Source organism: Gorilla gorilla, chromosome 12, assembly GCF_029281585.2.
Source record: "Gorilla gorilla gorilla isolate KB3781 chromosome 12, NHGRI_mGorGor1-v2.1_pri, whole genome shotgun sequence".
Lineage (NCBI taxonomy): Eukaryota > Metazoa > Chordata > Mammalia > Primates > Hominidae > Gorilla > Gorilla gorilla.
This window is the reverse complement of record NC_073236.2, coordinates 48,754,561-48,767,721: the sequence shown is the minus strand read 5'-3', so window position 1 is coordinate 48,767,721 and position 13,161 is coordinate 48,754,561. Positions and strand designations below refer to the sequence as shown.

Genomic DNA, 13,161 nt, shown 5'->3' with positions numbered 1-13,161 from the left:
CCAGAATCGGGACTTGAGTGTATTCACCCACCCTCTTAAAGGGACTCATGTCCTCCCCACTTTGATCCTGAATACACTGTGGTCCCACTTCTCACCAGTTCTTCTTAGTCAATAGAGACAGCCACTTCCAGTCACACACAGGAACACCAAAATCCCTTTAGGTAAACCAAGGCAGAGGAACTGGAGGGAATGGTTACTTCAGTGACAAGTTATAAAACCAACCAAAGTTCCAAAAAAATTACCATTTCAGATCTAGGCTGGAATGTTCTGTGAACTGGTTTATGTCAGGTGGAGGATGCCAGGAGTTTTGCCAGCTTAAGACAGTATTTTAAGAAATTCTTAAGTCCATCAATGTCACACTTCCCATTTTACAACAGAATCATTACTACAGCACTCTCTTCAAACACCCCCACAGAAAGGTAGGAAGATCCGATGTGTGTTTTCTTGACTCTTATAGAAATTCCATACTGAAGAACTGACAGTGTCCTTTGTAATGGGAAAATGTCTATTTGTCTAAAAGAAGCCTAAAACACATTGTATAAAGGCAGAAAAATAATAATTCAAAGGTAAAATCCATTTACTTAGCAACAATTAACCAAGCATGACCTCCCCTAGAAAACAGATTTAAAAAAAACTTTTAAGAGGTACTTATATAAAACAACAACGTTCAGAAAAAAAAGAGCTAAAAGAGAAGGGGTAAGAATAAATGATATTAACAACTATAACATTTTCCACAAAATAAGAATTAGTGTCTTCCTTTTGGACAAATCAACTGAATTAATACCTTTATATGAGGTGTTTAAAACTTTGTGAGCAAGTAAATACACTGTATCACACATTTGCTAGTGTACCCTTTAGCGGAAGCAGTCACAGGTGTTCCCAATGGTACTAACTCCTGGAGTCAAAGTCTACACATTTAAAAATGTCTCCCATGCGGCCAGGCGCAGAGGCTCACACCTGTAATCCCAGCACTTTGGGAGGCCGAGGCAGGCAGATCACAGAGTCAGGAAATCGAGATCATCCTGGCCAATATGGTGAAACCCCATCTCAACTAAAAATACAAAACTAGCTGGGTGTGGTTGCAGGCGCCTGTAATCCCAGCTACTCAAGAGGCTGAGGCAGGAGAATCACTTGAACCTGGAAGGCGGAGGTTGCAGTAAGCTGGGATTGCACCACTGCACTTCAGCCTGGTGACAGCGCAAGACTCTGTCTCAAAAACAAACAAACACACAAACAAACAAACAAAAGTGTCCCATGTGAAAAAGGTGTCCAAATGGTCACCTACATTGCACCCAGGTAAAACAAACAAAAAACACCGCTTCTACTAACTACAGAAGATGACATAGGCTAAAATTTTTAAAAAATCAAGAACATAGCTCAAAATAAGTGGCAATTATCTATAATATAAAGTTTTAGCCCAAATTACAGGCTATTGATTAGTGGCCTCCTAATACATTTCAACAATTAAATGTCCAAAGACAGCAACGGGCTCTGCAAGGGCAATGGCTCCCTGCTTCCTCGGGCCACCCTGCAAATTGTAGGAGAGTCTTTTACATGAGTGCTGGCATCGCTCCCATGCGCTAAGTGACAAAAGATGTTGTTTAAAAATTACCTTTAACTTTGACCTAAAATGCACAAGAGGAGTACAGAAACACTACATGGATTGTGAAACCTATGTTAATAATATTTCTAGACTATCTCAAAGTCTATAAATAATCCCTTTTTTAGCATTGTTTTAAAGTCTGTGCTCATAAAATTCCTTTGCTGCCTCCTACTGTATTATTTTATTTAAGTGTCATTACTTAGTCATAAAACAAATGAAAAATCGGAAAGGAGAAACAACGAAAGGTCACAACTAGGCAACAGTAATCATTTCCAGAATTAGCATGTAGTTACAAGAAGTCACTCTGTGTTTTTAAAAAAATATAGTGTGGAAGGGGAGGGTGTGAGCAGAAAAGGGGGTAAAGAAAATATCATTACCCTCCTTGCATAGTAAGCGTTAAACTCGTCTCCGATACGCCGCAACTCTTGGGCGATCCATATCTCCGGGCGCATATCTGCAGGTTCAGCCTGCCTCATGGAAGCTGCATCAGAACAAAACAAAACAAAAATCACATTGTGGTCCACGGATCACTGGGAAAGTTCCAAAGATAAGTCTCTAGAGGCAAGCCCATCTCACACACTCTTTCACATTTCTGGGAGCTCCCTGACTTCAACAACTACAGCCATGTACTAAAGATTAGAGTGGCAGAGTCTTCTACGTAACTCTGGTTAAAGAATAAGAGATATAGAATAAAATTTCCTTTTTCAAAACTGGAGATTCAGAATTGCAAGAACTGAAAACATTCCAACCCATTCATACACACTTCCATTTCCAGAAGTTACTCACAAGAAAATGGAAAATACTGCCAAAGAAATATGCTTGAAACATAATTATAACATAACAATTTAGTTTTTCAGTAAAATAATCATTCTGATCTTATTACAAGGTAAATATTCCTATATAACTTTCAAACATCGTCTAAAAATATGAGGTGAAATGGCTGTCCCATTCAAAGCAAAATAAGCGAAACCCTGAGAAACCTGAATGAGTTGGTTTCTATGAAAGCAGGTACAATGATACAGACAGCTGTCTTCAGAATGGCTACCCCAGGGCCAAATGAAGGCATAATTGCATGTTTTGTCTCAATATTAATGCACCCAATCAAGATGAGCTCAAGTCTGCAAACACCACATGGAGAGAAAACATGTTTTTGGGTCTAAGAGCAAAGGCATTTTTGAAAGGAGAAGAAAGAGGGAGGACTGCCCTTTCATTAAGCTGTCACTAACATTCACACTCAGTACATTCATCTGTTTACTAATGAAACCATTAAAAGCCATGTGACAGCCAAAAATGAAGGAGAACAAAAATGTGAGTTGTCAAAAGATCCCATTATGCATTAGGAAGATTATATTCTCCAAGTGCCACCAGGAAAGCATTACACTCAGAGGTGAACAGTTCAGTAACGTGTACAGGAAATGAGGTAAAATTCTTGGATTTCCACCGCTATTCACGTGTGACTTACGTTAACTTACTGTAAAAATGGGCACACCGTACTCACAATTAAACACACATATTACGTTTTCACCAGAACAAAATAGGTAAAAACCTACGATAATAGGATTTTGCAATACGAAGGAACATAAAACTTCCTGTTTTTATTTTTATAAAAGGCCAGTAAAACCGATACTGATTCAGAGCTCTATAAAAACACTTAAAAGTGAACACTTTGAAGAGTTTTTGCCAATTCCTCTAAAATCTCTTGCCTCATCTTATACCCAAGTGAATTTAACAATAATCCCACAAAGACTGAGGGCATAAGAGAGGCAGAATATCACACCACCCCTGTGGGGGTGGCGGCGGGGTAAGAGGGACACACACCGATCCCCTCCAGAGTTATCTGCAGTCTGTGAATAAACCAGAGGGAGGAACTGCTGTAGGAAGCCCTGGTGGAGAAGCACAAAGGCTGATGAAGGGGAAACTTTCAGGATGTCAGGCATGGCCTCTGAATACATCCAATCATACAAAATTTACTTTGATTGTACCTGTGTCACACAAATATTTCTAACAAATCTGTAAAAAGTCTTAGAATTAATTTTTGAACTAAACTGGGAGAAAACAAAATTTCTGGGTAGATGTGATATGAGGTGATGCTGATGTCATAGTTCCTTTTCCTGGGCTTACTGCCCCTTAAAGAGCTACTCTTTTTAAGTGTTCTTTCCCTGATTTAGAAGCTTTTAACAAGTTAGTTCGCCCTCAGGGGAAGAAGAAAAGTGTGTTTTGTTTGGGCACCCACTACACAAGGGTCTCATGCAATCCTCCTAAAGGAGATGTGCCTACCTATACGCACAAGTGAACGTCCAGCCAGCAAGACACCATCACCCACCTCTCCTGAGCTTCAAGGTCCACCTGTTTCTCACTACACATGACTGAGAGAGAAAACTGCCTTCAGCCCCGGAGTCAGAAGTGAAGAAAACACCAATTATCAAAAGGACATCTGTGAACTACAGATTGATGTTTTATAAAGTTGGCAGACTGGTAAAAATTGCAGGCCAAGTTACCCAATACTTAATACATCAATGATATTCACAAATCCACTCAACAAACACAAACACTCACATGCCTGACATTGTTCTAGGAGGTGCTCTGGGTATAGCAACAAAGGAGGCCATGCCCTGCTCCCACGGGGCTTACCTTCTTGTAGATTAACCACTTGATTTCAACTAACTGCTAAATTTCTTTGGAATAAGGAGACATATTTTATACTTTTTATAAGACAAAACAAAAATAATTCCCCCTGTCAATTTCCCCTAACTCGTAAATTAAGTCCACTGGATTCTCTTTAACACTTTGACTTGTGTCTGTGGTTTAGAAGCTTCCACATGGCTAGTGCTTGGGCTGGCAATTGCAAACACCACCAAATACTATCAAGGGGCAGTCTCTGTCAGAAGCCAACCTATCAAAACTAGCACTTAGTGAATGCATTCAACCTAGCCAGCAGGTAGGAGCTTTTAACAAGTTAGCCAATTTCAACTTACTCACCTTAAGAGATAAATGCCCTGCTGGCTTTGGCAGAAGCAAATAAATGAATGGCCTGTTTCTTGTACAAAAAGAAAAGTTCAGTAGTTAACATTAATTAGCCTAAATAAATTCATGGATATAAACACATCCCTAAGCTCTGGCAGGGAGAAATGGCGGGTGTGTGTGTGTGTTACAGGAGGCTGTACTCTTTCAAGTCCCTAAGCAACTCTGGTGCAGACGGTTTTCCTACCAGACCCTGGTGGGCAAAAGGCAAGAAACCATGGCAATGCCCTGGAGCCCTGAGATGTGTCTTTAGCATTTCAGAGTTAGGAGAGTTGTATTAAGCAAAGATAATGGTTTAGAGACTAGGCTTATACTGGAATTGGCAATAACTACATTAGTAAGAGCTATCAACTGTACTTAGGTGTAGTTTTAAAAAGTTATTATGGAAATAGATACTATAAATTACATTTTGCAAAAAAGACTGATCTGTAGGGGCTACTCTAACTAGCACCTATCACTATTTTTTTAAAAACCAGTTTGTTTTTTTGAGAAGCAAATACAGTTATTTCCTGAATTTATAAACCTAAAAGTAATGGCAAACACTCATCCTGCAATAAGACCTAGCTAGTATGCACACAGTAGTACATGGCTATGAAGACTATATGATAAAAACTCTTATTTTAACTCTTATTTATTCCTGTATTTTAAAAGGGTAGTTTTAATCTGTTAGTACAGTGCAACATAAAGTTCAATTATTTCTTAAGTGACAAAATACCTTCTATGCGGATAGAGAAAGCCTCTCTTTAACTTCATCACTAATTCAATGTTAGTGAGTCTCACACCACATGAAATCAACCAGAACAAATGAATGGGGTCTGTAAGCCCCACAGTGGCACCGATCAGCACGAGAATTAAGTTTTGTTATTTCCTTTAGCATCAGTTTGCTTTGCCACCACGATGACAAAGGGATCCACCGGTATGGTCTTCCAAAAGCGTGCCTGGAGCCCGTGTGGTTTGGGATACAGAAATCTCCAAATACACGCTGCTCCACCCTCACTCCTGTAATCTTACCTGGATACTCAACCCAATTTCTCCTATCCTAACATACTCGAGCTATCAAAAAGATAACTTAGGTTGACATTTCTAGTTTATAAGAAAAGTAAGAACCAAGCATAAATATTTTATTTTGCTATCTGCAATGTGTCTGACCGCCGTAAATGTTGATACCTGGTCTATAAAATGGCTTTATTTGAAATGAAAGCTCTTACTCTGTAGGGAGATCAAATTTTTAACTTGGCAATTTTATGTGAACATAAAAAATTCTTCAAAGGGGAAATTCTGATGAGCTGCATTTTTACCCACAGAAAATGTAGTTTCAGCATTTATGAAAGCACTTCACTCCATAAACCTGGCACTAAATTTTTTTTTTAAAGCACAGTAAAATATAAACTGCTCTTGAGGTAAAGTGACTTCAAAGCTGTAATCTGCAGCAAAAGCTCCAATCCTGCAAGTAGCAGACTCAGGCAGAGGTGACTTCCTAGGCAGATCCATGTTTTCTTTCTCTTTACTTGTTACAAAAAAAAAAAAAAAAAAAGCCACTAATCAAAACTTTTATAATGCAATGTGTCAGATATAGGCAATTTTTGCCAAAAGTGTGTCCACTGAATCTTCAAACTTCTTAGAAATCATTTTTTGAAGCCCGGAACTTACTGGTAACATTACTACCTATGGGAAAATACCATGAAGTATTCTTAATCCATTTTTGGAGGAGTGTGGAGGGCATTTTCCAACACCAAGGGACTTTAGTTCTACTCAAAGATGCATGTTTCTTAACAAACTATTCTGGCTCAGCAACAGACTATTTTTAAAGTCTTAAGTAATTTAAAATCTTAAAAGTTCAACAACTGAAAAATTAATACCGTGGTTAAGTGGTTGATAGTGAAATCAGGCTGGGGCTTTCACAAAGGACTTTCTGTAGCGCCAGCAGCCACGGCAGGAAACTTTTTTTTTTTTAAAAAGAGAGATTGTCAATCTATAATGAGCTCAGTATCAGTCAGGCTAAACCTTCTGATTTCTCTTTAATGTCCAAGAGCTTCTAACCCAAGAGCCTCTATCCCAGTGCTCCAAGGAAATGAAGTCACATCATGACATTCTCTCTCCAAAACCCAGTTGTTCTCTGTGACGATGCCATAAAGTGACATCTAATGACTCAGGTGTGTGTACTGGGTGGCAGGGGCACGTCACACACAAGCATTCTCAACTGCAGCCTCAGTCTGGGAACGAGGTGGTGTGACCCTCATTTCCGAGGGGCAGCTGCTGTTTTAGTTCCCATCTTATCATTACTGGAGTTTCAAATGTAGTACCAGAAACCAAATTAAAATTCACAGGAACGCTTCACTCTGTACTGTTTTCAGATGTTCAGATGTCTACAAACACTCGAGTAGAATCAAGATTAGATTTTCAAGTAATCAGCGTGAATTAAGCTTTGAATCGATATTCAGCTCAGAACTGAGAGAGGATTTTACACACATAATAGAACATACTTAGCCAAAAAGTGCACATTCTGTCTGGCACTTGCGGGAAACAGCCAGGCACAGCCAGGGACTGCAGGGGTGTGAGGAGAAAGAAGGCCTGTCCTTCAGACATTGCAGGGCTGTCTACCTTTACTCTCCAGAGAGATTCTGCTTTAACCACCAAAAGCAATAAAGGATCCTGTAAAGGGCCATTTCTTTGTGGACTCTGAAACCAGCTTTAAACCAATTCCAAGAGATACTCCAAAAATGTTTAGGGGAGACACTGCCTCTGTCTGCAGGTGGGCTCTCTGAAGCTGACATTCATTCAGAGAAAGAAAAATTCCAGGATGTTTATTCAACTCTGTAAGTCTCCTTCTTTAAATATCTTCAGAAATATCTTTCTAAATTCAGAGTTATCCAAAGCTTACAAGAGGAGGGAAGCAACAGACCAGCCCACTAACGTTTCCTTATAAAACTCACCTGGGTGATGGAGCTGTTTCTAGTCCCAGTTAGCTATAAGGCAAAGGAGAGCAACTGCCATCAGCGTTTGCGGTAAATGCTATCAGAATCACGTTTGAAATCCTCAACTCTGACGGTTCTCAGAAATAAAATAAGCAAGTAACCAACGACACACACACACCTCCCTCCAGGTCTATTTCTCACTTGTATCATTTTATTTTTTGGCAATCCCAATCAATTCCGCTGAGCCACTGGATGAAAACAAAAGCTATGAGAAATACAGTGACAGCATTAGTACTCAAAGATTCCTCAATCTGTCTCCCTGGAACACATTTGTGTCAAAAGCCTGGGCAGTCACATGAATTCAAGACAGTGCTTCAAAAAAAAGCTGCTAGGATAAAATACTATCAATAATAAAGTTTATGAGATGAGGCCAGTGTTTTCATACTTACTCTTTCAACGTGCACTGCCCATTGCCTTTATGGAGCCATGGTCAAAAGAAAATTGACCATTTGGAAACTGCCAGTAAATCAAGGCTGTGAAGTTGGACAGAAGTCTGGAAACTAGTGTTCATGAGATTTTTTCCCTCATTCACTATTATCTGTCCCTTATAATAAAAATACAAGTCTAAAGACATTAAGATTAATGTGTTATGCCTTTTTACTCATTTCTCATTCAACATCAGAAGAACTAATTATCCATGTCACCAGAGCTGTCCCCGACACACATATTAACATATTTACTAGCAGCTGGGGACAAGCCAGAAGCAAACCCAGACTGAGCTGTGATCCCTATACTCAAGGACATCCCCAGCTGAGTCATGACAGAAGCCCAGCATCTTGCACCTTGTGGGAGACCTGAGCAGGAGCCCTCTAAGACTCCCAGCCTGTGTGCCCACTTCCTGGGACAGATGCACATTTCCTAAGGCACTGCTGTCCTCGCTGAAGAACACTGAGTGCTACGAAGCTATTCCTCGTAGGGAATTGAAATGTTCCCTTCTAAGCCCCACCTCAATCTTGATTCTGCCCCTGGGACTATAAAAGGAAATCTATGATCCCTCTCAATCATCACCCCACTTTTTGTCAGTGAACCTGTGCCAAACCTGGTCCTAAACCAGTTCTTTCCATGTGCCTTGTATGACATCCCCTGGGAAGCCCCTTGACCACCTGGCCCGCCTTGGTGTGCTCCTGAAATCGCTGCTCTGAATAGTGTGTGACAGTGTTCTGCTGGGGAAGGACACGGGACACTGAATACTGCTGCTACTCCTTAGTTTTTCTACACCAACCTTCATCCTAGTAAGTCTCTGCGACAGCCACAGCTCCATTTCTATAGCTTTAGATTACTTTCAGGGGATTAAAAGTATCTGACCTGTGCCATTTTATTCTGAAAAACAAAAATAATCCCAAAACTAAGGACAGCTAAAAGAAGACCAACCCTGAAATTACTTTAGTGCAAAGACACAAATCCCTATATTTCTTCTACAGACAAGGTAAACTACCCAATTTATTTCCCCATAAGAAGAAAAATGCTTTAGAGACCTTTTAAAAGTAAAGATAAAACTCTATATACATTGGTTCACTTAAGACCATTCCTTGGAATTAAAATGCTTAATTTGAAGTTACTGTAAATTGTTTCTAGCCAAAAAACCAGATCTGGGCAAGAGGGGAGGGAGATGAGAATTTAAACTAAAAATATAAGAATTTCTGATGACAAAATAAGTGTGGCTTCCTCTATGAAATTTAAAACCAGTAGCAGGAAACTGGTGATTAACATCTTTTCTCCTAAACTCACATTAAGGTCTTCAGTATTACTGTTTTCACCTCCATGATAAGAAAGACCAAGACACAGGTAAAAAATAAGAGCAAAAACAGAATCCTAAAAAGCTACACCTTAAACAGTTTTTAAAATAAAAATGGAAAAAGCCTATAATGTACACGGTTAAAACTTACAATGGTGATATACAAAGTGAAGTACAATTTAACACAGATATGATTATTGATAACACACTGTAGGGCTAAGACATAATGAAAGCTTCTCACTTAAAAGTCACAAAAGGCAGCTGCTTCTTTTTATCCCATTTTGAATAAAAAGAAAAACTTTTCACCTTGATTTTGCTAACCACTCGAGTGGCCACTGAACTTCCCTATGAAGGGCAATTCTGAGGGAGGATCCAGCGGAGTCATCTGTAAGCCATAAAAATGTTGTATAAATAAATTGTGCCATGTCTTCCCAGACAGATAACTTGTTTTGTCACAGAAGGAAAAGAACAGGAGGTAGAGTCTTCATCAGCACAAGTGCAAGTTAAGGATGTAAAGAATTCTGTGCTGAAAGACTGCGTTCTGGTGCTTTTGAAGGTCTTCCATGTGTTTAGGTTCACACATTCCTCCTCCTCCTCCTCCCCGATGCCCCCAACTTCCAGGGCAGACACGGCTGCTGCCCAGTGAGTCTGTATCCTAGATGAGAAACACACTGTGTGATACAGATAGAACTGGGATTGTTCTGGTCGGGTGCAGTGGCTCACGCCTGTAATCCTAGCACTTTGGGAGGCTGAGGTGGGCACATCACTTGAGGTCAGGAGTTCGAGACCAGCCTGGCCAACATGGTGAAAACCTGTCTCTACTAAAAAAATACAAAAATTCACCAGGCGTGGTAGCAACTGCTTGTAATCCCAGCTACTCAGGAGGCTGAGGCAGGAGAATCGCGTGAACCTGGGAGGCGGAGATTGCAGTGAGCTCAGATGGCACCATTGCACTCCAGCCTGGGTGATAAGAGCGAAACTCCGTCTCAAAAAAAAAACCAAAAAAACACTCACAAGAATTGGGATTGTTCTAACTCAATGTAGGCGAGTTCCCCATAGGCACCAACTCCCTACACTGCTATGACCACTGCGGAAGGGCCATGGCCCTAACACTGAGATTTCCAGGCAGGCTGAGGCATTTGCCCCAGGGTTGTTAATAGGCCTACGGGAGGACCAAGGCTGGGCTGGGTCACCTACTGGAACCTCCTACTCCACACCTCACACTAGAGGAGCAGAGGAACACAAAGATGAGTCAACACCTTGTACAGCGTATGCCAGGCTTTCTTTGCCGAGGACAGAGTTCTAAGCTTCAAATGAGCACCCTGGTGAAATCCAAGTGAAAAGAGAAGGAACTGTTGGCACTCATATATTGCATTAAACGCTAATGAAAGTCTCTTTAAATCAACAAATATTGCACTCCTGCTATGTATCAAACTTTTTCTTAAGTTGTTTTGACTAATTTAGTAGAATTTATGATCAAGTATCGTAAAAATGAGGTGTAAACTCACATTTATACTAATATTGTATCTATTCAGAATTCACTATAGACTACTTCAGGTTAATGCCTTTCTCAAGGGACCAAATAACAGACAAATCAACAAGAAAATACACTTCTAGTCTTTTCTCCACCACACATCCCACAGAAAAGTAACTCACTCAACAAATCAGGTTGTCAAGCTTGGCTCACCTCAGACACCTTCACAGATGCACGTGCCTAAGAGAAAATCAGATTCCATCCACTTAAGCTGCCTTCTTTAAAAAAAGTATCAAACCACTCCGTAAGTCTTCTATAAACTGCTAATAGTAAAATGTTTTAGGAACTGGAATGGGAAGCATGTTATGACCCAGGAATACAATATATTTTGGGGGGGAAAGGCCCCAAGGTATTTCAAATAGCTGAAATCCTTATATTGAACGTGTTTCCATTTAACACACACACTCTTATCAGCTTGAAATGATTTTTTTTTTTATTTTAGCTTCAAAACCATCTCACTCCTAAGAAAGGGAAGTCCAAACTAAACCAAGCATTATGTACTGTGCAGAGGGCAGTCTGCCAGTACCAAAGACCCAAGTTCAACCCGCGACTCCAACACTAAGCACAGCCCAGACTCATGTCCAAATCCCCAAGTTCAGTTTCCTCACTCTGAAAGCAATGTCAAGTCCCCACTGCAAGGTTTACAGACACAGCACTTGCAGTCAACTGGCTGGCAGTGACTGTGAGCGCAAGATGTGTGACTGAAAGGGAGACACGCTCCATGGGAAGCCCTCACTGCTGCCTTGTGGTCCACACAGAAAGGCAGAACAGGAGGAGAGCTGCGTGCCAGCAGCCCTGTCTCAGGGCTATTTCTTGCCACACCTGTCTTGGCAACTCTACTCACGAATCACGTGGATCTGGTCCAAGGCAGAGAAGAGAAAATACAAAGCACATTTTGGTTTCCCAGAGGACACTGGGGAAGACAAATTCATTCTAAGCAAATACCTAAAACCACGAAAGCCTGGCCTCTTACAAACGGGTTAAACCGGGTACATGTTGTTTATACTGACTGTTTACTTCTGCTACCTCATAGTGTGTGAAAAAAGGTTACCAAGAAGAAGGATCCATAACTCACTCACTTAGAAATACCAAAATTTTGATTATCAATGGCCAACAGTCTGTCTAAATTGTCTTCTCACTAAAGGAGTTTAATTACCTCAGGGAAAAGAAGGAAAACGCAGTTGTAGAAGTCTTGATTTCATTCACACAATGAACACTCCTAATGTTAAATCCACGAGCAACCAATGTATCCCTTATTTTGGGAAAAAGTACGTAAGTTTGGATTGCAAGAAAAAGTACTTGAGTCTATGTCTCATGTCTCAAGACACATTTTGAATTATAGTCAAGTTTCTGCCAAATCAAATGGGCTGTCTCCAGCAGGTGTCCCCAACTCACCCCCAATTCAGACAGCGCTGGGGTGGGGCAGGTTTCCAGATGTCTCTCCATGATTTACCCAAGAAGCTGAGGTTCTTCTCAGGTGATGTTTGGTTCACTGGCAGGTTAGGGGTGATTCAGACCTCCTCTTCCCACCCCCTCCAGTTTCTAGAAAAGATGTTCTTTTTTGCTTGTTTGTTCTGGGACCCAGGGGATTAGAATTATAGTAGCATTTCCAGATGAATTCACTTCCCTAGGAGTTTCCTATACTCCTGGAACGACAGCTCCTTTCCACGGAAAGCAGTAGAGAGCACTTCATTACAGTCATGCTCACTAACCTGCCAGGGCTGAGGGCTCATTGAGGGGCAAGGAAAGATTCCTGTGCGAGTTTCTACCAGGGGCTTTCTGTCGATTTGCTTATGGAAAAACTCCCCATGACCCTCAGAGGTGAGCACTATGTCCTCACTTGATGGCTGAGGAAGCTGAAGCTCAGACAGACTCACTGCTCCGCCCAGGTTCCATGGAGGGCAGGCAGGACTCGACCCAAAACCTGCTCCAGACCCAAGAGCAGCCTGTGGGGGAGACAGCTACCAAGAGCAACCTGCCAACACCAAATCCATCCATGATCCTGCCCGATGGAGACGTTCCCTGAGAGATTACTCACTTTGCAAAAAATAAAAAGGCAGACCCCAAAAGAGTAAATTAGGGGGCTAATGTTCACCCCGAGTACTTTCGGTGATGGTCCTGATGGGACCAAAGCTTGATCAGCCCGGACCAAATCTTCACCAATGCAAAAGACACAACGGTTAACACTGAATCACACAAACAAGGTATGCATGCCCAGTGACAGGCTGCTGGGAATGCCAAAAACAAAGATTAAAATTATAAAGAGCAAAAGTTTTAGTAAGTATTATCTATT

At 41.0% G+C, this 13,161-nt stretch overlaps 1 protein-coding gene across 15 annotated transcripts in view; it reads right to left on the bottom strand.

Moving 5' to 3' along the window:
- Positions 1-13,161, bottom strand: part of BCL2L11 (BCL2 like 11) — a 67,244-nt gene that overhangs the window by 36,554 nt on the left and 17,529 nt on the right. For 12 of the 15 annotated variants that reach the window (XR_010129909.1, XR_010129905.1, XR_010129908.1 and 9 more), the window contains one exon: positions 1,981-2,084. The exons of the other annotated variants lie outside the window; for them this stretch is intronic. Coding sequence is in view for 7 of the 12 variants with exons in the window: in XM_004031601.5 (XP_004031649.1) it covers positions 1,981-2,084 (104 nt within the window). In the remaining 5 variants the exon portion in view is untranslated. The remainder of the gene's footprint in view (positions 1-1,980; positions 2,085-13,161) is intronic. 15 annotated transcript variants of the gene reach the window in all.